Here is a 25,702-nt window from a genome sequence, read left to right as displayed (position 1 = left end):
TTAAACCCTTAGATTATTTGTATTTATTATTAAAATCTATTCTTTCAATAGCTTGTAGTAGAAGTAGGTGTTAAAGTATAAACCGGGCTCCCTCACCGTGCTGTTTTCTCCCGTCCCAGGCCGGTCAGACGGGGCTCATGCTGGCGGTCAGTCACGGCAGGATGGACATGGTCCGGGCCCTCCTGGCTCACGGGGCCGACGTCAACATCCAGGACGACGAGGGCTCCACGGCTCTGATGTGCGCCAGCGAACACGGCCACGTCGAGATCGTCAAACTGCTGCTGGCGCAACCCGGCTGCGACGCCACGCTGAGCGACAGCGTGAGTACATGGGGCAGCCGAGGTTCTGGTCTGGGATCAGGAGAATATAAACTAATAGGGTGTGAGGTCTAAAAACCGTCTGCAGGACGTGAAACTTACTGGGATCATTTTGGGCCTTTGAGTACTGTCCTTTTTTGTAGCAATTTAAACATACACTGATCAGGCATAACATTATGACCACCTTCCTAATATTGTGTAGGTCTCCCTTGTGCCTCCAAAACAGTGGTGACTCGTCAGAGAATGGATATTGGCCTTCTGAGGGTGTCCTATGGTGTCTGGCAACAGAAAGCATTGAACTGAAATTAAATTTAGTACTTTACTTACAAAGCTAACTAAAATAAAACCAATAATATACAAAGCGTCTTTAGTTTTAGTCTTGCTATCAGTCGAGATGCAGTAGTGAGTCGTAAAAGGTCCTGAAGCAAATATCTATCCTCCGTTTATTGAATATTTCCAGTAATATTACCAAAATTCGGCACTCATATGACTCGTATTTGTTTATTCCCAATAAAAAGTATTTTTCCAACCATAATCCATTAATTTCCTGCCCGAGTAAAACTTAAAGACCGGCTTTCTATATGTTCATATTGCTCACATACTGGTGTAAACAATAAAATACTCTATAGATATTTCTACCGAGCCAACAGCCATCAGGTTCACTTCCTTTAACCTTTGTCTCACGTTCACTTCCTTTCGTCCCTCCTTTCAGGATGAGAGTAACGCTCTGTCCATAGCTCTGGAAGCGGGACACAAGGACATCGCGGTGTTGCTCTACGCTCACGTCAACTTCTCCAAAGCCCAGTCACCCGTAAGTCTGAAAGTCACAAACTTTCCCTCGAATGTTTTTAAAATCTGGACAGCATACGACTTCAAGCTGCCCCGTCCTCCTAAATTCATGCTTATTCACATACGTAATCCATTCTGTTTTCAAGGGAACGCCTCGCCTCGGCAGGAAAACCTCACCGAGTCCGACTCGGAGGGGCATATTTGACTAGACGCTTCTCCTCTGCCCACAAACCCCGCGCTGCTATGAATCCTCGCTATGAACGTCGCCTTAACCAGAGCCGGATGAGGGACTTCACCCCAACCCAACCAACCAATGAGATTTCTGCAAATGTTTTTATTTTATTTCTTTTTAATTTATGTGCACTCTTGCCTTCATGACAAGCCCAAAGTGTCCTCTGAATATGAATGTAACCCACCGGTGCCTCAGAGTCCCATCAGATTCAGTCAGCGAAGCCACTGGAGTTCAGACCAACACGGACACACATCCAACTAAAAAGGCCATTTTTTTTTCCTGAATTTATTTGTGTGTCTCCTTTTTTTTTATTTTTAAAAGCTCAGTGTTGATCATTCAAGAGCACCAAAACATCGTCGGCTGTTTTTTTCTTTTTTCTTTTTTAGTTTATTTTTTGAGTCCACAGATGGAGAAGGATCCACCTGCATGTTAGAGGAAACATTTCCTGTATATATTGCTCACCTCGACTCGCGTATGTGCGCCCAGCTCTTTCGTTCCGTGCACGTCTTTCTCTCTCATCTTTCCCGTGGATGAACGCATCGGCGCATACAGGCGTGACTTAGACTGGAGAGATTTTCCTTTTATACAAATCCTTTGTATCTATTTAAAGAGAAGAATCACAGTATTTTGAATATGTCCTATTACTACTTAACAATCTATGAAGTTATATATTTATCAAAGTATAGTTTTTAATGCAGATATGTATTTCTTTGTACATACGGTGGTCATAGAGTCGACTTATTCTCCTCTTTGTCTTTGTGTCCAGTCTCTCGCTCTCTTGTCTCTCATGTGTAATATAAGCCGTCTGTCCTCCGCTAGTATTGATCAAGGTACTGACTTTCATCTTCAAATGAGGTTTGAAGTGCCTGAAACTTTGCCATGTAACAATAAACATCCATTAAAGAGTCTAAATAAGGATGTCGCGTTTGTGTTGTTGAAAATGTTAACTGTTAAAGCTTCTGGCGTGGCTGCAGAATGACCACAGGACATTTCTTACCATCTGATAAACGTCATTTTTAAGGATTTGATGCCGTTTTCACTTCATCGAAGGACAAGTGAGGTTCTGAAAACGCTTCTAAACCTGTTAAGAAGGAGAAAAGTGGCTCAAATCTAAATGTTTACTCCGTTTATTTTATTTCCAAAAGGAAACCTGGTACCCAACAAAGCAGCATGATCCACATAGTACCACAAACTGAAAAGAAGCTCAATGCGAGTAACGTCATTGGAAATCAAACTTTACACATGTATATTTTTGCATCAGATTATAAAACTTAAGCAACATTTAATGTTGAAAAATTTTAAAGGCAAGGCGACATAAAAACATCCAAGACGGAGAAGAAGAAAATGTGGAATGAAGGCAGTTAAAAATGGGGTAAACGACAATTTCATGTGGCCTAATTCTCCATGTTATTATTTATTTTAAAGTAAACCTGCATAAAAAGATAAAAACACAAGTTTAATTAACTTAACTGTCGAGATTTTCGTTTGTAAATCTTAATTTTAGCACATGATCTCTTCAAACTTGTTGAAGATGCAGGAGCAAAAGAAATACTCATATTGTGACGTGTTTTAAAAGTAAGGAAGCAAATTTCCCGCTGGCTGCTCTTCACTTTACAGCAGGAGAGGATCATGTGCAGCATTTGGTGAAACTGAACGTTTTCTGTTTTATATGCAAGTCACAAAATCATGATTACTGAAGAAAGAAAGAAAAATAAGTAGAGGAGAAGACATTGTCCTGTTACATGACAACTGTGACACTAGGACAAGATGTACACAGTTATAGCAGAATTTCAATCTGAAGGGTGACGCTTTAGTTCTGGAAATGAGTTTGGTTTCTGACATTTGACAGATTTGAGTGACCGATGTGTTTGGATGTCAACAGCCTCTGAATCAGTTGTGTTAACCGAGCTTCTTCTGACTGGAGGGTTTCCTGAGTGAAAGAACAGAAGAAACACACAAAACATTAACAATCTGATGAGCTGTTAGTGTCAACAGAGACATTTTGATCTTCTACAATAGAAGCGTTGCCTACTTTTGACAAACGAGTGGCAAAGATGTTAACTATCTAAATATCCTAAAGATGGCCTCAGTCTGAAATATTGCTTCTAAAAGGACATGATATTCTTTTTAACTCCTACTACACAACACCCTGCCCACTGCTGACCCTCTATGGTGAGTTTTCCAGCTCCTGACCAACCTGTGCAGAGGCAGATGGATGCTGTTTGCTGCAGCTCCTGTCCTGGAAATGATATTTTTGTGTTTCGGTGAGCGGCGGGGCAAATGGCTGTGATCCCTTGGCCTGTCGTGAGCTGCCAGATGGAGCAGACGACTCAAATCTGGATCCGAGCTCACTGTTCTGTAAAGACACGAGAAGGATGGGAGAGGTTTTCAGATCATTCTCTGTCTGGTTTTATGCTCACTCTGACATTTATTTCAAAACCGCCCAAGAACAGCACCGTACTGTGGTGGGTATTAGCCTCACTGGCAACTTCTGAGACAGTCATTCATCCTGTTCTCTGTTATTACTGTTACTCTGACTGTCTTGTATCTCAGTCCCTTATAATGGACACTATTCACAGTTTGATGAAGCTCTATGGCTGAAATCACATGAGTATTTGTCTGAATTAGAGGATGTTGCTCAAATTTCTTTTCCTTCTCATTTGTGGTTCCTTAACAAGAAAGGTGTGAATGGGTGTGAACCCTTCAGGGAGAGAGGTTAAGACTGTGCACTAAGTGGCTGATAAGTGGTCTCTCAGTCCACCTCCCCTGTTTAATGAAAGGTCTACAGTACCAATGTGACATCGCTTGTTTCCTTTACTCCTGTTTCAAACCATCTGTCTTCTCTGGCTAAGCGTGTCTCTTGTCCTTCAGGTGTAGGTGGACTGCTGAGCCCTGATCTGAAGATCTGGCTCTCGTGTGCTGTGAATGCCTCATTTAATTACCGGGCTGCTATAGGGTCCGAGGTCTGCAGGTCGTTCAGTTGGTCGTTCTCTGCGGTGGAGTCGGTGAACGTGTGTCTGTCCAAGTCCACCAGCAGCTTCTGCATCAGCTGCCTCCACTGGAAGACAGAGTCCAGCTCAACAGGCGCCTCCTGCAGGGAGACAGAGTCAACGTCCAGACTGAAGTCATGAAAGCGTTTCTAAGAGGCTGAGGTAATATAGATTACTATTGTTTCAGAGAATTATAAACCTACGTAATTATTAACAGTGGAAGAAAACATGATATAAATTTAAGTGGCAACAGTCACGGTGAGATATTTCATAACATTCCTGTCACATAAATGTGTGAGGTCATGATACCTCAGCATGTGCTGTGTTTACTGGGTTAAATTAATACTTTATTACATTCCTACTTTACATGAGTCAATAGACTTGGCAGGCAAATTCTTAAATGGTTTTATTATTCTAAAAAAAAGCCTAGTAATCCATTCTGTTGTCACAGAGATACACAAAAACAAAACTATTGCTCTAAAATAACCGTGAGCTCATTTAGGTGAAGCACTGTTTTACCATCAAGATTTGTCTGATGGTGATGGCTACTTCCTGCATGGTGGTCTTCATTCTGCTTCTCCTCTTCCTCTCCTCCTGCAGCTGCACCTCCAGCCGACCCACCTCTGCTTTGATTTCGCTGCACTGCATTGACGCGGAGGCCCGGTCGTGCCTGAAACCACAACAAAGGATGTGACAGAGGGGGTATAGCTCAGTGGTAGAGCATTTGACTGCAGATCAAGAGGTCTCTGGTTCAATTCCGGATGCCCCCTGTGAATTATTTACGCAATCTCTATTGTTGGTGTGGATGAACTATTTTCAGCAAACTGATTCTGGATTCTGACTTCCCAGAACACAGTGATGTCCTACAATGTGATATTTTAACTAAACAGCAGTTCACAACCAATAAAGAGGAAGAAGGAAGGATTACATTAACCTTAAACAAAGAATGTGTGCTTGACTAAGTTCTGATTCTGTTTTATAGACAGTAGACTGTGAGTAAAGTTTGACCTGATTGCCTCCATCTCAGCCAGAACTCCTGTGTGTTCAGTCTGAAGCTGCTCCAGCTGCTGTCGGCTGTTTTTCTGCTCGGCTTGTAGCTGCTGGCACTTCTCTGTGAGCTGCTCCACCACCTTAGGGAGTGAAGATGTTCTTTAGTGAATCTGTTTTTTTTTTGTCATGTTAAAAACTTGCAACCCAAATTAAAGCCATGGGTCAAAGAAAGTAGTATGTGCAATAGGAGCTAGGGAAAAACAAATATAAAAAGCATCTGATCATGTCTTAATAACCCTTGAGTCTGTCTCTTACCTTCTTGCGAATGCAGCTTGTTCGAGACACCTTGCTGAGCATTTGCTCCAGGACGTCCACGTCCACGCTGAGCTGACCCTTCCGACCGCGCAGGGCGGCGTTCTTCTCCATCAGGACCTGCGCCTGCTCGGACAGCTGGCTGAAGCGAGCCTTCACCTCTGTGTTCTCCTGTAGCGCCAGCCTGGTTGCTTCAGGAACCTTCTGGTCCACCAGGTGCTGCACTTCGGCTGCCATGGCCGCCGCGTGGCTCGCCATCTCCTTCTCCAGTCTTTTGTGAGGGAACAAGAGAAGGGGGAGAGAGATAGAAATGAGCCTAAAGAGCAAAAATCTTTCACGTGAATAATGCAGGTATGCTGTTTACGTACAACTTAATAAATTAAAGCCTTGTGAGGACAGCTGGACAGTAGCTAATTGGTAATGCTGGTCATCCTGGTACTTCATTTTTCTTAGACTTCATGTAAAATACAATGGCACATGTTACTGCTGTGCTTATTGCTATACTTAAGTATGTACATAAAGTCAGTAGGCCAGCTCCTACCTCTTCTTTTCCAGCAGTGCTTTCATCTCCAGGCTGTGAATGTCATCTTTGTGCTCCTCCCGCTGAGCAGCCAACTGCTTCTCCAGGGACTCCATGTGGGACATCAGTTTCTCCTTCTGCTTCTGAAACTCCTCCAGGCTAGCAAGCCTCTCCACTGGGGGGAGAAGAGGAAGAGAGGAGAGTCTATATTTCACTGAGAGTCCAGTCTTTGATTTCATACATACAGTGCTTCCCAAAAAAATAGTTTTCCATTGGTAAACTTAACTAAACCGGCTTCTGAATAACCAAATATGTGAACATCATTAGCTGTATCTTCCCAATCTAATCTTTATGTGGAAGAACTATCGTCTCAAAAGGCATTCACCGTGCTACAGTAAGCCCAGTTCTGGTTTATATCGCAGACAGTTGGATTAAAGTCTCACTAAGTGTCGCGTTTTCTCCAGCAAGCTCATCAATGCGGTCTTGAAGCTCCTGCCTCAGCTGACTGTGCTGCAGCTGCAGGGCGTCTCTGTCTCGATCGGCCGCCTGCCGCTGACCCTCCAGCCGCTCCAGCAGATCGTCCACCTCAGCCTCCTTCTCCAGCAGGGAGCGTTTCAGGAAACCGACAATGTCCTTCTTCTCCCTCTCTAGCGTGCTGTGCTGAGAGGTCAAGTCTTTGTTCTGCCTTTCGAGCTCATCACACTTCTGCTGATATCTGGGGAGAAATGAGGGAAGAAGCAAACTGAAGCACTGACGACAACATCTTTAGTGATTCGCGTATTGTCTCGGCCTTCTTCTAGATTTCAAGTTTATTTACAGTCCATGTACTGCATGTTTGGACATTATTTTAGCTGTAAGTGTTGCTCTAGTTTTAGTTTTTAACATCTAAATTGGAGGAAAGCTGAGAATAACGACCATTTGTATACACAGTCACCTATTTTTAAGGACTCAGAAGCAAGTCGTGGGTTCAAAGCAACAACCTTTACCTGCTTAAATGATCATACTACTGAAGGAATATCTGTGTATACATATATTTGTAATTCCTACACCATACCGTCCAGCTTGGATGTGAATAACCTCAAATTAAAGCTGAGTCTGCACTTTTAAACCCTGTAACTTTCATATGTTGTTATTTTCTCATTTATTTTGATGCAACAGAGAGACTACAGTAGGTCTCTTTAAACTCTTACTTCACTTCCAGTGTAAGATGAGATTTATTTTTGTTAAAATTACATTTTATTTGAGGTTATAAATGGAAATGTATAAGACAACATATGCAAATGAGTTGCACTGATTTTAAGTCTGAAAAACGAGACTAACAACATTATCTACAAAGCTTATACTCAGAAAAATAAATATATTAATAAATATGACATTAAAATGACTTATTTCCCTAAACAACAACAACAACAACAACAAAAAAGTCCTCAACTGCCTCACCCCTCCAACCGCTCGTTCAAATATCGTATTTGTGTCAGATATATCTCCTTCTCTTTGTCTTCAGAGCCCGTTTTATCCACGGGAGTCACAGAACTCTGATTTTTCTGCGTTTTCTTGCTTTCATCTTGTTTGTCGCCGCTTTTCTTTTCCTTCTTTTTGGGCATTATCGGAGAAAAGTTGTCGAAACTCTTTCCGCCGGCAAGAAAAAAAACTAAACTTGCCCCGTTGCTAGGCAATGCTGCCTTCAGGGACGCCTCGGAAGAACGCGTTCTTCCTTCTTACACTTCGAGGGAAAGACAAAAATTAACACTTTGAGTACGAGATAAAAACAAACAAAAAAGTCGTAAATGTATTATCAGATTGGACAGTAACACAGATCACCAAGTAATGCTGGTAAAATTTATTGTTTTGAAGTGTGCAAAAGAAATTTCAGGCACTAGACACACAAGTGTTCTTAATGCTTATTTTTTTGTCCGGCCTCAAACTATTTGAATCGACCGTAAAACACAAAGGAGATTATCTGATGCTGGTTTACAATTAGAGTGGGGCCTCTAATTTATCCAGTGTTGGCCCCTATTGGGTTTCACTCTAAAATGTAAATGTGGTAAAAATGTATCCTGTGTGCATGATAAAAGTGGGAGCCACTGTGTTTTGCATACATTTTATATTTCTATTTGCGTCTGCTGCTCTGCTCCACAGCCCGTTACAGGGAGACTAGGTCAGAAGTCAGACTAATAGAAATGTTCAATGTCTCACACTGCAGACTTTTATCACTGCATTATAATCTATCATTATTACCTTTGAGGCAATTAAACTCTGTGTTACACCCCCGATTAGAGCACCAGGACCTGAGCCGGTGCCTGGGATGATTCACTGCTGTGTAAACGGCTGCTTTTTAATTGGTAACTTTTCATCCCTCCCTCCTCCATTTGGCTGTGATGATTTTAATTGGGTGGCCGGGTGTTTCACATCGCGCCACTCCTCGTCTTTAAATCCACTCATCTGACTGACTGAGTGTGGAGGTTAATTCGGTTTCAGCTCAGCCAGCCTTGGTAAATTAATAAAAGAGTATTCATTTACCACTTAGCATAGCATTAAAGAGCTACAGCACACATGTTTCTTCACCACATACTGAAATACTGACTGAAATGTAATTGATTGAACCATCTTAAAAGAGTCTCAGCGTTATTCATTCAATTTTTATGTTTCATGATGTTTGGTTTTCATGCCCTGTTTTGTAAAATGTTCTGTTTTCGTTGTGTTTTCTATTTTAATGTTATAAAAAGAGGTATTATCTTGAAGCGCTGTTTTCTAAAATGTTTAATTTTCTGTTTGGAGCGAGGTGGAGCAGTTGATGGTGTGGTGTAGAGACAACAACCTGCTGCTAAATCCAGCTAAGATGAAGTAGTTTGTTGTGCGCTGCCTCTGATTTAATTTTTACATGAAATCCATGAATAAAGGACCCGTTTCAAACTTTAACTTTTACCTGTTCATCACAAATGTCCAGATTTAATCAGTGTTGACCTCACTGGGAGTCATGTTGTTTACCACACTACCTGGCCAAAAAAAAAATAAGTCGCCACCTGAATTTAACTACATGTACACTTTAGTCAGATATGTGTATCTATGACAGATGTATGTTTATCTTGCTGTTCTCTTCTCTTCTCTCTTTGCTGTTCTCTTCTCTCTTTCTTCTGTCTGTACCCGGCTGGCCTTAGGCAGATGGGTCCCTCCATATGAGCTGGGTTCTGCTCGAGGTTTCTTCCTGTTAAAAGGGAGTTTTTCCTTGTCACCGAAATTGAAATTGAACTAAGCAAATAGAGCCTCCTATTGGATAATTATTGCATGGGTGATTATCTTTCAGCTGGCAACAAATAATTTAACCCCAACTGATGCAATGAGTAGCTTCTCATTTCTTAAACAACCATGTCTAAAGACAAATCCCGTTTGAGAAGGGTCATCTAAGGAGATTGTAGAAACTACTAAAACTGGGTTAAGAACTGTCCAACGCATTATTAAAGACTGGAAGGATAGTGGGGAACCATCGTCTTCCAGGAAGAAATGTGGTCGGAAAAAAATCCTGATTAATCGTGATCAGTGATCCCTTAAACGAAAGAAAAACAACAGTAGAACTCAGGGCTATGTTTAATAGTGAAAGTAAAAGCATTTCAATGGCTTCCTATTGTGCAATGTGAAGGGAACTCAAGGGATTGGGACTAAACAGCTGTGTAACCTTAAGAAAACCACTAATCAGTGAGGCTAACTGGAAAAAAAGGCTTCAATTTGCTAGGGAGCATAAAGATTGGACTCTGGAGCAATGGAAGAAGGTCATGTGGTCTGGTGAGTCCAGATTTAACCTGTTCCAGAGTGATGGGGGCATCAGGGTAAGAAGAGAGGCAGATGAAGTGATGCACCCATCATGCCTAGTGTCTACTGTACAAGCCTGTGGGGTCAGTGCTATGATCTGGGGTTGCTGCAGTTGCTCAGGTCTAGGTTCAGCAACATTATGTGTCCAAAGAATGAGGTCAGCTGACTACCTGAATATACTGAATGACCAGGTTATAACATCAATGGATTTTTTTCTTCTCTGATGTTCACGGGCATATTCCAAGATGACAATGCCTTTTTTTATTGGCCAGGCAGTGTTTAATCATACTTGAGTACGATTTGACTTCTGCTGTTGCAGTGGGGTTGTGTGCACATGTCCAGAAATCATCTGGAGGTTTGCATGCAACAAGTTTCCAGTAAATGTGTGTAATAACTTCAGCGTGAGACACAAAGTGCAGCAGTGTGATGGGACTTGTCCTGCCAACTCTCTACCCACCTTCCAGTTTGTTTCCTCCCACTGGAATTTGGGGAAGATCCCACGCGTAAAAAAAAAAAAAAAAAGAAGCACATCATAGTCACAGCTGGGCGGGGAGGGCTGGTGACCTTATAGCATCCAGGCTGGCTCCAGTACATGCTTTAACCAGCCCACCCTCACACACTAACTGACCGTGCTCTAGCAGTGACTTCCAGCAGTCATGAGCAAGGACAAGCAGAGCAAACAGGTGCCGCAGTGCAGCAGACCACTCTCCCCGTCCAAAGGCCAGAAATCCGCCAGGATGCCCAAGTGCTCCCGCTGCAGGAACCACGGATATGTGTCTCCCCTGAAGGGCCACAAGCGCTTCTGCAACTGGAGGGACTGCCAGTGCCCTAAATGTAAACTGATAGCCGAGAGGCAGAGAGTCATGGCGGCCCAGGTAACCTCCTTTCAGTAGCCACCTGTTAGCTAGCTGCGGCTAAAGAAACAAACTTTTTTTTTTTTTTTTAAAGTTAAAACTGCTTCTCGTGTGCGAAGATATTAAATAGTTCGTTCGGGATGAATTAATTTGTGTTGGAATACTTCGTGTATGCACAGCGGGAGTTATTCACTGTTGTTGTTTTTTCTTTATTTGCATTTGTTTACCAATAAATCAATAAAATATTAAGCTAGCTAGCTAGGTTTGTGCACAGCTAACTAACTGTTAGCTAACTTACTAAAATATAAACGGGATGTTTCATCATTATTTGTTTATCAGCAGTAAATTTATTAAAAGAAAGTAATTTATTTTACTGACTAAAGTGAGAAGAACAGTAAGTTTTTCCTCATATTTTGTCTTTATTTAATGTTTTGGGAGTTTTTCCAGTAACGTTTTTACAACAGGTTTGTAAAACAGCAATTTTGTTTTAATATAATATATAATATATACTAAAATAATATATAATATACTATATTTAATATAGTATGTTGAGATTTCTTAACACTAACAAAGCTAATTTTAAAATATATATTAAAATTACAACATGAACAATCACAAAAACTATAACAAACCAATAAGAGCTGGATTATTATTAATATTTTTCATTAATCACTGATTAATTTTGTCTAGGAAATATCAGAAGCTGAACATCACTGTCTAATTCATCATCCAAAACAAAAATAATAAATTTACAAGTGACAGAAAACGGATGCAAACTAAAAATACTGAAATACACAAGTTGCAGGAATATGAACATTTTAGGACTTTTTGCTTGAAACTGTGACTGAAATGATTAAATGATAATGCTGCTTATAAACTGTAAAGTCATTTTAATAATTGTCATTTTCAGCCTTTCAATTAAATAGATTTCCTGCCTGTTGTTATACATTTTCTATCTGTTGTAGTTTATTGTTCCGTATCTTGGCTGGTTTTAACAGATAGTTTGAGTTTGAGATGCAGAGGTGGACCCTCATAAACAATAAAGAATCACTGATTTTACAAAGTTACACTGATACTCTTTTTCATCTCGGAAATGAGGCAGCTTAGCTTATGAAGGAAATCGTCTTATTCTAATTGTCCAGTTATTATTTAGTGGCACTACACGTTTAAGTCTGTTTAGGTAGATGGTAGATCAAGGCAGTGTTTCCTCGATGCCACGGTATCTTATCATATTCTTTCCTCCCTTGTACTGTAGGTTGCCTTGAGGCGTCAGCAGGCTCAGGAGGAGGAGCTCGGGATTTGTCGGCCGGTGGCTCTGTCCGGCCCTGAGGTGGTGGTGAAGAACGAAGCCGGAGCGGACTGCCTGTTCTCCTTGGAGGGACGATCGACACCTGCCAGCGCCTCCGCTTCTTCTCTTGTTGTCACAGGTGTGTGTGTGTGTGTGTGTGTGTGAAGCCCTCTGACAGTGGTAAAACTACACAGTGATCCTTTTCTAAGATCATGCAGTGCTGTGTCTGAGAGACGTAGTCATGATAACAATTACCTATCTATTATTTTCTGAGAAGTACATTAATCCTTTGGTTAACCACTAGATAATAAACAATATTTCCTCTGTTAAACTTTTAATAGTGTCTTATTTTAACATGAATTCCGTTAATAAAGAACCCCTTTTAAACTTTACCTTTTACCTTATGATGCTATTCATCACAAATGTTCAGATTTAATCAGTGTCAACCAAATTGGAAGACGTGTTGTTTACAAGACACCGATCAGCCACAACATTGAAAACACTGACAGGTGAAGTGAATAAGGTTGTGGCAGTTCAATGTTCTGCTGGGAAACTTTTGGACCTGGCATTCATTGGTGTGGATGTTACTTAGACATGTAGCACCCACCTAGACCAGACCAGACACCCCCACCCCATAGCAATGACACTCCTTGATGGCAGCAGCCATCCCCAGCAGGATGCAGCCTGACACAGACACACACACAAAAACGCTTTAGGAACAACTAAAAAAAACATGAAGAACAGCACAAGGTGTTGACCTGGCCTCCAAATTCACTAGATCCCAAACTGATCAAGTATCTGTGGGATGATCCCCAGAGGCCCCTCCCCTCAAAAGCCCCCCACTAACAACAATGTGTTGCTGGACACCACAGGACACCCTCAGAAGGCCCATGTCCATTCTCTGATGAGTCCCAACTGTTTTAGAGGCACAAGGGAGACCTACAATATTAGGAAGGTGGTCATAATGTTATGCCTGATTGGTGTGTTCTGTCATTAGTGCTGATTTAAATTTTCTGCTAAAAGTAGCTTTCACCCACTTAGAGCATAACGTTAATGAGAAACCATGTTGTTTTGTTTTAAATAAACAGCACTGCCATGCTAGCTACTAGCATCTGCTAGTGGAGAGTGGTTTTCTTGAGTTCTTGTCTGAAAAACAACAGATGAGGACACAGCGGTGGCTCCAACTGACTAACATCTACCAATAAGACAAAAAACATTGCATTTGTCCAAATACTGAGTCTGCTGTCCCATCAGAAAGCCGTCTCTGTTGAGGTACTCCAGCATAGTGGCTGTACTAAAGCTGCTCCAAACTGGTGGGCTCTTTCATTTTAACAATGCGTTCAACTTACCGAGGCTCTGTTTAGAGAATTCCCTTACTTGTAACCTTTTCTCTGGGTTATATTTTTAAATAAAAATTTCATCACTGACTTTGTCCACAATATGTGGATATTCGTATGGACACTGTAGACATCTGCAATAAAACATAAGATATTTTCTTGGGAAAATAAGCGAAACCTAAGGTTGTGTGGAGGCAGACACAGATAGCGTGTTCCTTCTTGGCCTGATAGCATATTGTAGGAGGTGGAACATGACTATGGTCAAGGCCGGACATGTCTTGCTTTGTATGTTTGAAAGAAAGACCTTTGAGGTGGAAAAAAGGAGTTGAGCACTCCGCGATTCGCTGGTGACAAGTGTTATGTTTGGCGTCAGTGGTGCAGTGTCTTCATTGTGTAAGACCAAAAGATCAGAGTCTGCCTGAGAAGAATGTGGCCTTGCTGATAAAACAAGTACAACAGATAGTTAGTAATGATGATTTGATGCTCATTTTCATCCCGATAGAGTGATAGAGCTCATCTATGACAACAAAATGTACCTGTCACCTGCAGATGGTGCTGTTGACAGTTGTTTGAGCTAAGGTCGGGCTGCATGACCAGAAAATCCAGCAGAGCTCTAATAAGATGTCTTCTTTTCGTATTAAGTGATCGATCCAAGTGCAGCTTCAATATATAGTGTGTAAAATGATTTAACATAGTTTGAAAATACTGCATATACTCTCTGTCACATTTCAGATCATCATGATTTTTGAAAAAAACAGCCACAAACATTAAACTTTAGCTTCTAAATGCGTCTTCTCTGTGTGTCTTTTGCCCTCTCAGCGTCATCCTCCAGCCCATCAGCTGCTGCCAGGACTCATACCGAGGGACCGGCTGACCTGCTGCTGGAAACCTCCTATTACAATTTCTACCAGCCGTCACGCTACTCCACCTACTACGGCAACCTCTACAACTACCAGCAGTACCAGGTGATCTACATTAATGTCCAGCTTCTATTTGGAGCACTTAGTGGTATTTAACTGCTGTATACATTTGATCCCCCCACCCACTCACACACACACACACACACACACACACACACACACACACACACACACACACACACAACAGCAGCTGAATGTGTTTTGTAATGTGTTGATGCTGGTCTGGTTTGCCGATAACCTCCAAAGCATGTTTAACTTGGCTCAAGGGAGGATTTTCGTGAGTGAGCGCAATCGGAAAAAAATCTGTGCGCCTTTATCGCAGTCTATAATCTTGTAGTCCGTCATTTCACGCTGACTTGTAAACAGGCTTAAAGAGGGGTCAGTATGTGATATAAATGTCTCATTTCATTGTAAGAGACATAGCTGGATGGAAAAAGCCTCCAAAGCAGGATTTAAATAACTGGCAAAAACTTTAAGTCAGGTTATAATACTGCATTTAAGTGGATCTTGAACCTTCAGCTCTGCAGAAGACACATTTTCCTTTTTCTTTTGCACATGGTATTTTAAAATAGACTGAATATTAGTCATTTCTCATGTTACCTGTGAGTTGTGCAACAGTAGACTATGTAGACTAAATCTAACAGTCAGATGTTGACATTGCAAGCAACAAAGTTACGAAACTGCTAAGTCGGGCTGGGGGCAATACATCGATCAGCCACAACATTAAAACCACTATCAGGTGAAGTAAATAACATTGACCAAACCTTTGACAATACAATCTTCTGCTGGGAAACTTCTGGACCTGGCATTCATTGGTGTGGATGTTACTTAGACATGTAGCACCCACCTAGACCAGACCAGGCCCCATAGCAATGACACAGCAGGATGCAGCCACAAAAACAACTAAAAAAAACATGAAAAACAGCACAAGGTGTTGACCTGGCCTCCAAATTCACTAGATCCCAAACTGATCAAGTATCTGTGGGATGATCCACAGATGCCCCTCCCCTCAAAGGCCCCCAAACTAACAACATCCTGTTGCCAGACACCAAAGGACACCCTCAGAAGGTCCATGTTCATTCTCTGATGAGTCACAACTGTTTTAGAGGCACAAGGGAGACCTACACAATATTAGGAAGGTGGTCATAATGTTATGCCTGATCTGTGTATGTGGTCTTGTTTAAGAGTAGTAATGTTCTTGAATGCTCCCCAACAATAACAGACTAAATATATAAACTTAAATCTGTTTTCTTTGGAGTATTAACTTGTGTATCAGCACTTATGTTACAGCTGAGACACAGAGGTGACAACATTGAACATCTCACTGACACACAAACACACTCAATCCTTTTCCCTTCCGTTGAGCCATCTACATATTCACTTTGATTTATGCTTGAATGTATCTCTATTGTATCCGATGAGATTATCTTATGCATGAAGCAGATTAGATCTATAACTCTCCAGTGATATCTCTGATGAGGTGCTTTGTTTTTTATGAAGAACATTTGTCCACCCTTCTCTCCTCCCCTCTGCCACCTCCCCTCAGTTTTCCCCCAGTAGCAACATCTAGTTTTGGGGTCACTGCCTCCGCAAACCTGCCAGCGCACGGCGGAGCCTGAATTGCAAAGGTTAATGGTATTGTCTGTCGGCAGAGGGACAAACCGCTATGCCTCAGCGCTCGAAGGAGAAAGTGAGCACATTAATGCTAATCAGTTAGCGCTCTTTAGCATAATTTAGCCATCCTCCCTTGTGATTTATGGTATTTTCAGTGAACTTGTCAGGTTGAAGGGCTACGTGCTGTGGTTATTCAAATTTAGAGACCACTTTTTTTTATTTATATATATATTTGCATGGAAAGATGTTTATTTGAAGATGAGGTTTAGTGCCACAAACACACAGTTTGTAACTACAGTGCTTTTCTCTTGAGTTAGCGTTATGTTCTTTATCTTTTCTAAACCTGGACATTTTAATAGGATACATTTCTAAATGTAGTATCCCATACTGATGTGATTACCCTTGAGTTAATCGCTTTAACTGAACTACCCTTATATAGTACTTTTTAACCTGACTGGCACTCAAAACACTTTCTCATTCACACACTCACCGGTGGGATGCCATTCTAGTTACTTGCTGTGACAGCTGAGTTAGGTCTGTGTTAATCAACGTTACAGTCGTTTGCACAGTTTCTCCTGAAATGCAGGCGTCTGTCAGCGGTTCAGCCCACGGCCAATCACGATCTGTCTGTTTCTGGAAAGTACTAATTGTAACAGGCTTGTTTTAATCTGAATCTGGCTGCGCTTGACTCTTTTGAGTGACGAGTCAAAAATAGCATTTTTCAATAAGTCATGGTTCTTTCAGTATTTAGATTCACTGTCCGTTAATGGACTGTAAGCAAGCCCATTAAGCCCAATTGGATCAGAATAGGAAACTTTCACTCACTAAAATAATGAAGATAGACTGGCGATAGACTGGCGACCTGTCCAGGGTGTACCCCGCCTCTCGCCCGATGACAGCTGGGATAGGCTCCAGCAGACCCTGCAACCCTTAACAGGAATAAGCAGTTACAGAAGATAAATGAATGAATGAATGAATATCAGCTAGCTCCTTGGCTGCAGACTACAACCTCAGAAAGCTAACATTAACTAGTAACCTCTTGCAAAACCAGCCTTCATCGTTCATTCATTCATTTTCTGTAACCGATTGTCCTCTGGAGGGTTGCGGGGGGGGGGGGGGGGGGGGGGGGGGGGTTTGGAGCCTATCCCATGTTGGGTACACCCTGGCCAGGTCTCCAGTCTATCACAGGGCTAACACAGAGAGTTTAGAGTCTCAATTTAGAATCACCAATGAACCTAACCAGCATGTCTTTGGACGGTGGGAGGAAGCTGGAGTACCTGGAGAGAACCCAGGCAGACACAGGGAGAACATGCAAACTACACACAGAAAGGCCCCAGTCGGTCGATGGATTCAAACCTAGAACCTTCTTGCTGTGAGGCATCAGTGCTAACCATCAGCCTCCATCAGTTAACAGAACAAATATGCATAGGCAGTAAGTGACAGCATTATCCTTCTGCACTTTTGCTCTCTAACGTTGCAGGTAACGTGTTTTAAATCTGCACCAGTGATTTAAAGGAACATGATTTGTGGCATAAAACGACCTCTTCTCTTCTGCTCTCTGCCATGAGCAAAGGGAGTCTATCGAGTCATAGTGCATAAGCTCTCTATGGTTGATGAATGTCAGAACGATGTCAGAAAATAAAAAATAAAACACGTTTTTATTATAAATATATTAATATTATTTTAGGGGTGCAACTCTAAAAAGGGTATAATCACTCCTCTGGATCAGACAGTCATCAGTTAGTCAAATGCATTTGTTTTTAAAGAGCTGACGACATCCAGCAATCCCTTAATGGGCGCTTGAGCAAACTGCTGTAGCAATACACAGTCAGCGAAACATTTAGTCTTTTGTTGCTCGCAGTGTGAACACAGCATTAGAAACACCTTCTTGCCAAATCTAAAGTATTACTACAGTAGGTATACAGTTTAGTACCATGCTGCTTCTACATTTTTTCCTCCACCACCTTTGCAGACATTGCTACATGTGAAATGTAACCCTGCAAATAATCTGGGCCTGCAGTTGTCATAATATAGTGATCTTTATGTTCTCCTCCCACTATAACGCCAAAAACCCAGAGGAAGCAAAGTGCTTTTTATCAGTGTAAGGCCATCTCCAGTACCTCCTCCTCTTCTCTCCTCTGCACTCAGTGATGCTTGGCTGTCATGCAGGTGGATGACGATAATATAAGGGCTGTATAGTGCTTCCAGACAAGAGATGGTGCCAGATAAGAGGACAGGCCCTCTCAGGGGAGGTAAGGAAGCCCCCCCAGGAGTCAACAAGTTAGCCATGGACTGTAGCTGCACGGAAGCATTCTCTATTGGCAAAATATCTTTTTCTTTTTAAATTATTATTATGATAATATGATTATTGCAAAAAGGTGTGCACAAGTTCTATATCTGTACTTAAAACGATATCACTGGTATGATGGAGGTAATCTCACAGAGATAATACTTAAACTGTCCGCCTCTGCCAAAATTGTTATCGGAAATTAGTTCGCCTGCAGTTGCTTATTGCCATGAAAGTACATTTAGAAATTTCCTCCTGAGATTAAGGATGTCCCAATCAAATTTTTCTTTCCCCCCTTATTTGCCCTGATACCGATCTTATAATATTCGGTACAGGCCGAGCCGAGTCCTGATCGGATCTTAAACAAACAAAATTTCATCCCCTGTAGATTCCTAAAGGCTTTTCTTATCTTACTTATTCTCCTAGATCACGTGCGCACAGTGTGACTGGATTAAGTCCAATAAATGAGGCGGCCAGGAAAGCTAAAGTAGCGAGGAGAGGGTGGCTCATACCTTGACTCCAGAAAGCCTATGCTCTGTACTACAGAAATCTGCTGGTCTAACTCCCTAACCCTCTCTGGAATATTATTTGCTTGACGCTGCCTCCAGGAAACTTTTCTCTTCTTTTAAACTCAGCGTAAATCTCACTCAAAGTGTTAACATGAATCAGAATATATCCTAAATGTTGTAGTTATTCCAATATTCCAATTATATATTATATATACTGTATTATTATATACTCCAGCTTAACCGTTTGATCTGAAAATGATCTGATATATATAGTAGATTTGTTTACATGCTGCAAAAAGACTTTGTTTGAGCAGCTTGTTGTTTTGCATGGTTCTGTCCCTCCTCCCTGATATTTGTCACATCACCTGATGTTTACCCCACATGCACAGAAAGAATGGATTTATTCCAACCGGAGAGAAGCCGCCCGAGTTTACAGGGTTTTTAGGAGCTAACATTTTCCTAATGAACCAGTTATCAAAGGTTTACACCACCCTTCTCGGTCTGATCAGTGTGTTCTGATCTAGGCAGTGAGACATGAGACATTTTTATTGTGACTGGACTATTATTCCTGATCATTAGTGGAATACTATGATTGTGTTTATGTGTGTATGAGGCTGATCCTATCGTGGGTCATATAGAGGAAATGATGCTGACAGTGATGTGCAACAAGCAATGAACCAATGAAGAATTCTGGGAATAAATACGTGCTACGTTAGCGCTTGTGCAGGTAATTGGCACCAGTCAGACCAAGGAGATTTATGCGTGCATCAGTATCCTGGTTTCTTTACTCGTAGTAGTCATGTTTACAACCTCCATGGACAGCTTGGATTGTTAAACCATCTATGCTTTGTATTGCTCTTTTTTAGTTTTTTGTTCCTTAAAGTATCTTATACTTGCACAATTATACATCACTTGTGCCTTAAATTGCTCCCCAGGGACAAATAAGGTAATCTGCATCTGAATCTTTAGGAGACTCAAGTTATCATAACTATATTTCTTAAAACCCGGATTCAGATCTCTGAAATTTAGGTTTTTACATTAAAAACACAAACCAGTGAAACTTAGAAACCTGATCATGACGGAGATACTCAACTCTATGTAAAAGCACCCAGTGAGAAAGGTTTATACAGTTACCCTGTGGATCCTCCTTTCAGCAGTGCATATAAACCTTCTCTGCAAGCATGGAAAAAAAAAGCTTACCTTTTGTGAGCAACCTCCTCTGAGACAGTTTTCTTTGCTTCTCTGCGCGTCCTGGAAAACGCAAGCTCTGTGCACTCCGGCCCAATCTCTATTGTATTTTTCACGGCCTAATACAAGAGCTGAGTGTAGCTTAAATAACAGTTTATAAAGCTGTCGCAGAGCTGATGGTGTGGACAATACTGGTGACATATTACAGGCTGACAGAAATCAAATTCCATAAAAATGAAATTGAAAACCCTCGGTGAGGCGGCCTTGCTGCTGAGTAGACAGCTCGTTTTAAAGTTTTCACAGCACTGGAGAGAGCCAGCGCTGTGTGTTGCGGCCCATTTTCAGAACAAGCCATGCACCTGTGAAATCAAATACTGCTAATTTTCTTCAACATATAATTTGAAGTCTATATATTCTCCCTGTCCGTTTAGGTTGTTAAAGTGTCGCCTGAGATTGTGTGATGTGTGATCTGAAGGGTTTTACAGTCATTGAACAATGGTGTTTATACTGTATTTGAAAATGTCAAATGTAGAATAAGAAAGAAAAGAATAATGATTTACTGGTTCTTGGGGTTGGTATGGATTCATACAGAAACAGTTTTTATGTAATTGATCGTTCAAGACATTCTTTAAGCAACAATCCAAAGTTTCAACTCTTAAAATGTGAAGTCAAAGTCAAAAAAGAAATCTACAAATGCCAACTACATCGATCAGCCACAACATTAAAACCACTGTCAGGTGAAGTAAGTAACATTGACCATCTTGTGACAGTTCAGTGTTCTGCTGGGAAACTTTTGGACCTGGCATTCATTGGTGTGGATGTTACTTAGACATGTAGCACCCACCTAGACCAGACCAGGCACCCCCACCCCATAGCAATGACACTCCTTGATGGTAGCAGACATCCCAAGCAGAATGGCTGCTGAGGGATAGGAACAACTCAAAAATAAATCATGAAGAACAACACAAGGTGTTGACCTGGCCTCCAAATTCACTAGATCCCCAACTGATCAAGTATCTGTGGGATGATCCACAGAGGCCCCTCCCCTCAAAGGCCCCCACTAACAACACTGTGTTGCCAGACATCACAGGACACCCTCAGAAGACCCATGTCCATTCTCTGATGAGTCACAACTGTTTTGGAGGCACAAGGGAGACCTACACAATATTCGGTCATAATGTTATGCCTGATCGGTGGAGATCTTTAGGAATTTCATGGTTAGAATTGAGTCTATGTCGTACATGAAGACATTTTTTTGATTCCTCTGTTTTCTTGCGTGACACAGATGCCCCATGGTGATGGCCGCCTGTCCAGCCACAACGTTTCCCCTCAGTACCACATGCACTCCTACTACCCAGCAGCCACTTACCAGTCTCAAGGTCTGGGCTCCGCTGCGTATGTGCCACCTTTCTTCAGCGTGGATGACAACAACAACAACAACAACAACAACAGCTGCTCTGAGACCATGGCAGCCTGTGAGTGACACACAAAAACACTCAAACACACACTTTTCAGGCCCAATAAAGTTTTACCTAGACTTTATCAACGGTACATTGAAGGGAGGAGTGCACTAAAGCCCAGAGTGCCATAAAGTTTATTTTTTTTTACTTTTACTATACTTACTTTTTACCTCTTACTTCAAATGCAGTGCTGTGACTCAGCTGGTTATTAATTTCCAAGCTGAGAAATAATATACATGAATGATGGCCAGACTGTCATTAAATAATGCTCAGCCTTAATTATTTGTTCTTTAGAGTCATTAATTCATACAAAGCCATCAAGCACCAAGCTGTCAGTGACGTCACAGTGCAGCTCTGTTTCTTTTTGTTGTGTTTAAAGATGAAGTGCGTTTAATCTCTGCAGCAGTGCATCTCTGGCACTCAGCTCAACCAATCTCGTATTTGAATCTCAGCTGAGCAGGGCTGCTGACGGTGGTTGCCTGGATTTTCTGCCTTTCTCGGTACCAGTGAATGTGGGCAAATCAGATTGTGTGTATTGCTTAATATCTTCAGTAAACTATTTGTGGAACTTTGTAAAGAATGCATGAAAGTGCACGATGCGTCAGATAAGAGGAAAGACCCAGCACAGAGCAGTGGGTTGGTCTAAAAGAGAAGTTTTCCTACGTGCTTAATTTTTGTTTCAGTGAACTTCAGGAGGATATTAAGCTTCAGAATGAAACCTTGAAAAGCTTCTCCTCATCTTTGGTGCATTCATTGCTTTAGTACTTTTGCTTGAGTTTGACCTTTTCATTGCTATTAGAGGCCTGTTTCCAATGTATTTAAAAGCAAAGACAGAAAAATGCTGCAGTTGCAGATGAATGAATGCTTTATAACAGGATCCTGTATGCTAACGTTTGGTTTTCAATATTGCATTTGCTCGGATAAGCAATAGATACAATAATCCATCACTTTCAAGTGGGTCAGTACTCTCTGGCACTCAGTACTGCCACTTGTCACTTATACCCTGTGGCGTATCGGGAGTTTTTCTGTCGTACCCGGTCTTGCCGGGAGTCTTGCAGGGGTCTTGCAACCCACACCCTCTCCTGGAATTGGAAAAATAAAATATCATGATTAAATTTGTCCCAGGGCACGGTTTTTAAATGTTCCATCTTTGATCTGAAAATCAATTTAAAAGTCGAAACACTAGAGCATTATTTGTTTTTCTCCATCATGTTGATACATTTTTTTAAATTTTTTGATTTTGGATTCTCAATGGAATATCCAATGAACAAATAATACTTGAACTGGACATATACTGTACCTGTAGGTCTTACAAATTGAGTTTATCTTCACCTTTATTCGTGTCATGCTGACCTCTGATGCACCTGTTGCTCATAGACAAACATCGACATAGTTCAGTTAAGTGAAGATTTAAATCATGCTTTACTTTTCTTCAAATTAGTCCTTGTTGTTCTCAGCTGTTTGCAGTTTGGAAGTTTAATCCTTTATGTTGCAGCTCAGTTCCTTTTGGACCTGTGTCCAAAAAAAGACAAATAATGTATTAAACTCAATGTTTTCTGATGTTGGGGAACACAGGGCTCTAGGCTGCGACCAAACGCTAGCATTTGCAGGCGACCGACAAATTTGGATTTTGTTTTTCACGTTGGGAGCGACTCCACTGGTGTTGGGCCTATGTGTGTGAGAGGGGGAAGGTTACGTAAATGTATGCAATGTAAATATGGACGACGTGTCGCCACTTACTTGCATTGGCCAAACTGGCGTTATTTTCCCGGGGATATGGGCAACGCTTCCCTATCCAAAACATTGACACTTGAACATGCATCAGCATCAAAAATAAAATATTTGATGTGTATTTTAATGTTTTAGTTTGGCCCAAGTCCCATCCACTAACATGGAGGGGATGGAGCTTATGACCTATACTGCAGCCAGCCACCAGGGGGAGCGCTACTTGTTCCGCCGCCCATCTTTATACAGTCAATGCTACGCTGTAGGTACGGCATCGCCATCTGATCAGACCTCTTCTCTCTTTTCTGTTGTTCAGTGATTTAAAATTAACTGTTGAACAACATTTATGAGCTCCAGCGCTAATGTGAGTTGCTCAGTTCCAACTACACAGAGAAACAAAGCACAGCTGCTCACTAGACACTGACTAGCAGCGTAATTACAGGACAATGCCAACACAAATGCCCAAAGGCAGAAAAGAGAGGCAAAGTTGTTTACCTTTACTGGCGCTCTGATGACCACGTCCATTACTGCCCTCGTTCGCATCTATGGGTGAACATTTGTTAACCTGTGGTTGGGATATTGCAGTTTCTGTAGGTTACATCTATTTATTACCAGAGCCCTTTTACTAATACAGTGGAAGTGGGGGAAAAATGTAATATTTGCATCGCAGGTCCATGTAAGGTGCATCCCGAAATGTTCTCCTTGTGCTCCTAATATTTTCCATAAGGGGTCACGGGTAAGAAAAAAGTTTGCATCAATTATAAACCATCCATACCCGTCTTTTTTCTGACACCACCAGCATCGCGAACCTCAAGGCCCCCACATCTCCCCTTGTACCCTTGTATTTGTTTATGACTTTCACCTGTCCTTTTCCTGTGAGGGTCCCACGTCAGCCCCCTGCCATGAGCCGTCATGCTCCATTACAAGATAACAACACTCTCAGCGGGTGGTCCCCCAATTGGTGTCAACTCAGGCTCCAAAACCAGAGAAACAAACTATTTAATTCAGTGGCTTTCCCTCTTTTTTTTTCTTACCCATTAAAAGGAAGCATTATCCACATAACAGGGCCTCATAACAAGTCGTATTTCTTTCTGTTTAAATTCAATATATTTATGTTTTTATTTGAATAAACACAATTAAATGCAAAAGCAACAAAACAAAGTTACCACAAAGAGGATAAAACTGTGTCTATTATTTTAGGTGATTATAGAATAATGAGAGGTGTCACTTTTTTGCATTTATGAAACAGCATCCATGACAAACGTGAAACATTATCGTATGAACTAAAACAAATAAAGTTGGGTTACCCTTTGCCTACTGTTTGTGGTTTCAAATGTGAGCTTTGGTGCGCATTTGACACAGTCACTGTCACATCCAGTGTGTGTGTGTGTGTGTGTTGTTTCCTCTAAAGGCAGAAGATGAACTGTGTTTCTGCAGAGGAGGCCGTGTTCAATATGTTGAAACATTTTGATTGTTGAACAGTTGCGTGTGTGCATGTTTCAGCTTGTGGCCTTGGATCTTATCAGCTGAGCAGAAATCACTCAGGAGGGTTTTAGACGTGCTCTTTTTGTGGACATTACATAATGAACTTGTTCCTCTGATACTGTACAATCCTACTGTAAAGGAATCTTTTTTTTTTCTCAAATATGTTTATCGAGCTTTTTGTATATTAACATAACCAAAACGCTCAGCACAACATTGGTCTTGACAGTCCATACACATATACATCTCAACATGCACCCGGCCACTACAATGAATAGGAAACAGACAGATAAAATACTTAAATAAATAAAATACATCCTAGATCACAATTCTGGAAGTCTCAAATGAAAAGGTTGCAAGTAAAGTGTTATGAGCAAGACACGAGGAAAGAGCCAAAGGCTAGCCAAGGACGACACTCGGAAGCACTGAAGCCACTGTAAAGTTGGAAAAGTGAAGATATCGAGTCCAAATGTTCTTAAACTGTCCCTCTGAAGAGTGAATTCCATAATTATCTTTTGCCAGTTTGATTTAGTGGGGGGTTTATCACTTATCCGTGACAAAAAGATGTTCTTCCTTTGCTGCATATGTGAGGATATTATACAGTCTGGTGGAGTTAGCGTCCACTGTAGCATTTATTTTTATTTATTTATTTATTTGATAGGGACTGTGCACACTAGTGAACATCTATTCAGACAGAAACAGACGTAAATATGCCGGATTATAGCAACAACGCTAATTTGCATCCGCAGTCCCTAGGCAGGCAACACAAAAACATGGTAAGACATAGGACAGGACAATAGATCACAATAAGAGCACATCACATGAAAGTACATTACTAAGAAGATAAAAGTCAATGGTTACAAGACTGGTTTGATTTCAACCACTGCTTGAGGTGAGTTGTGAAGGTTTGTAAAGTGGGACACTCCCTTATGGAGAGAGGAAGACTGTTCCAGATCTTACTGGCCTTTACAGAAAGAGCATTTTGTCCAAAGGCTGTTTTTCTGTGTGGCATCTCACAGTCTCCTCTAGAGGAGGCCCTGGTCCTGAGACCACTGTGAGACCTTTTTTTAAGAAAGTCAGA

At 41.4% G+C, this 25,702-nt stretch overlaps 3 protein-coding genes across 4 annotated transcripts in view; 2 read left to right on the top strand and 1 right to left on the bottom strand.

Annotated features, from left to right (window-relative positions):
* Window positions 1–2,447, top strand: part of kank1a (KN motif and ankyrin repeat domains 1a) — a 62,066-nt gene extending 59,619 nt beyond the window's left edge. For both annotated transcript variants that reach the window (XM_084551903.1, XM_084551904.1), the window contains exons 10-12: window positions 120–320; window positions 1,030–1,128; window positions 1,253–2,447. In XM_084551903.1, coding sequence (XP_084408029.1) covers window positions 120–320; window positions 1,030–1,128; window positions 1,253–1,315 — 363 coding nt within the window. In that variant the 3' untranslated portion in view covers window positions 1,316–2,447. The remainder of the gene's footprint in view (window positions 1–119; window positions 321–1,029; window positions 1,129–1,252) is intronic.
* A 790-nt stretch (window positions 2,448–3,237) lies between these two features.
* Window positions 3,238–7,754, bottom strand: LOC311493242 (cilia- and flagella-associated protein 157-like; the record flags this gene model as incomplete). Its single annotated transcript, XM_084551802.1, has 9 exons — window positions 3,238–3,268; window positions 3,536–3,694; window positions 4,281–4,429; window positions 4,848–4,998; window positions 5,337–5,458; window positions 5,634–5,901; window positions 6,172–6,325; window positions 6,594–6,865; window positions 7,591–7,754. The coding sequence occupies 9 exons, from the start codon at window positions 7,752–7,754 to the stop codon at window positions 3,238–3,240; spliced, it is 1,470 nt and encodes a 489-aa protein (XP_084407928.1).
* Window positions 7,755–10,613: 2,859 nt separating this feature from the next.
* The window catches only part of dmrt1 (doublesex and mab-3 related transcription factor 1), a gene marked incomplete at its 5' end in the record, with an annotated part of 29,862 nt that continues 14,773 nt past the window's right edge, over window positions 10,614–25,702 (top strand). The window contains 4 exons of the mRNA XM_084552080.1: window positions 10,614–10,832; window positions 12,067–12,238; window positions 14,256–14,401; window positions 21,240–21,429. Coding sequence (XP_084408206.1) covers window positions 10,614–10,832; window positions 12,067–12,238; window positions 14,256–14,401; window positions 21,240–21,429 — 727 coding nt within the window. The remainder of the gene's footprint in view (window positions 10,833–12,066; window positions 12,239–14,255; window positions 14,402–21,239; window positions 21,430–25,702) is intronic.

The sequence above is a fragment of the Chelon labrosus genome, assembly GCF_963514085.1.
Source record: "Chelon labrosus genome assembly, chromosome: 9".
Classification (NCBI taxonomy): Eukaryota; Metazoa; Chordata; class Actinopteri; order Mugiliformes; family Mugilidae; genus Chelon; species Chelon labrosus.
The sequence above is the reverse complement of the archived record's forward strand: the minus strand, read 5'-3'. Positions and strand labels throughout refer to the sequence as shown.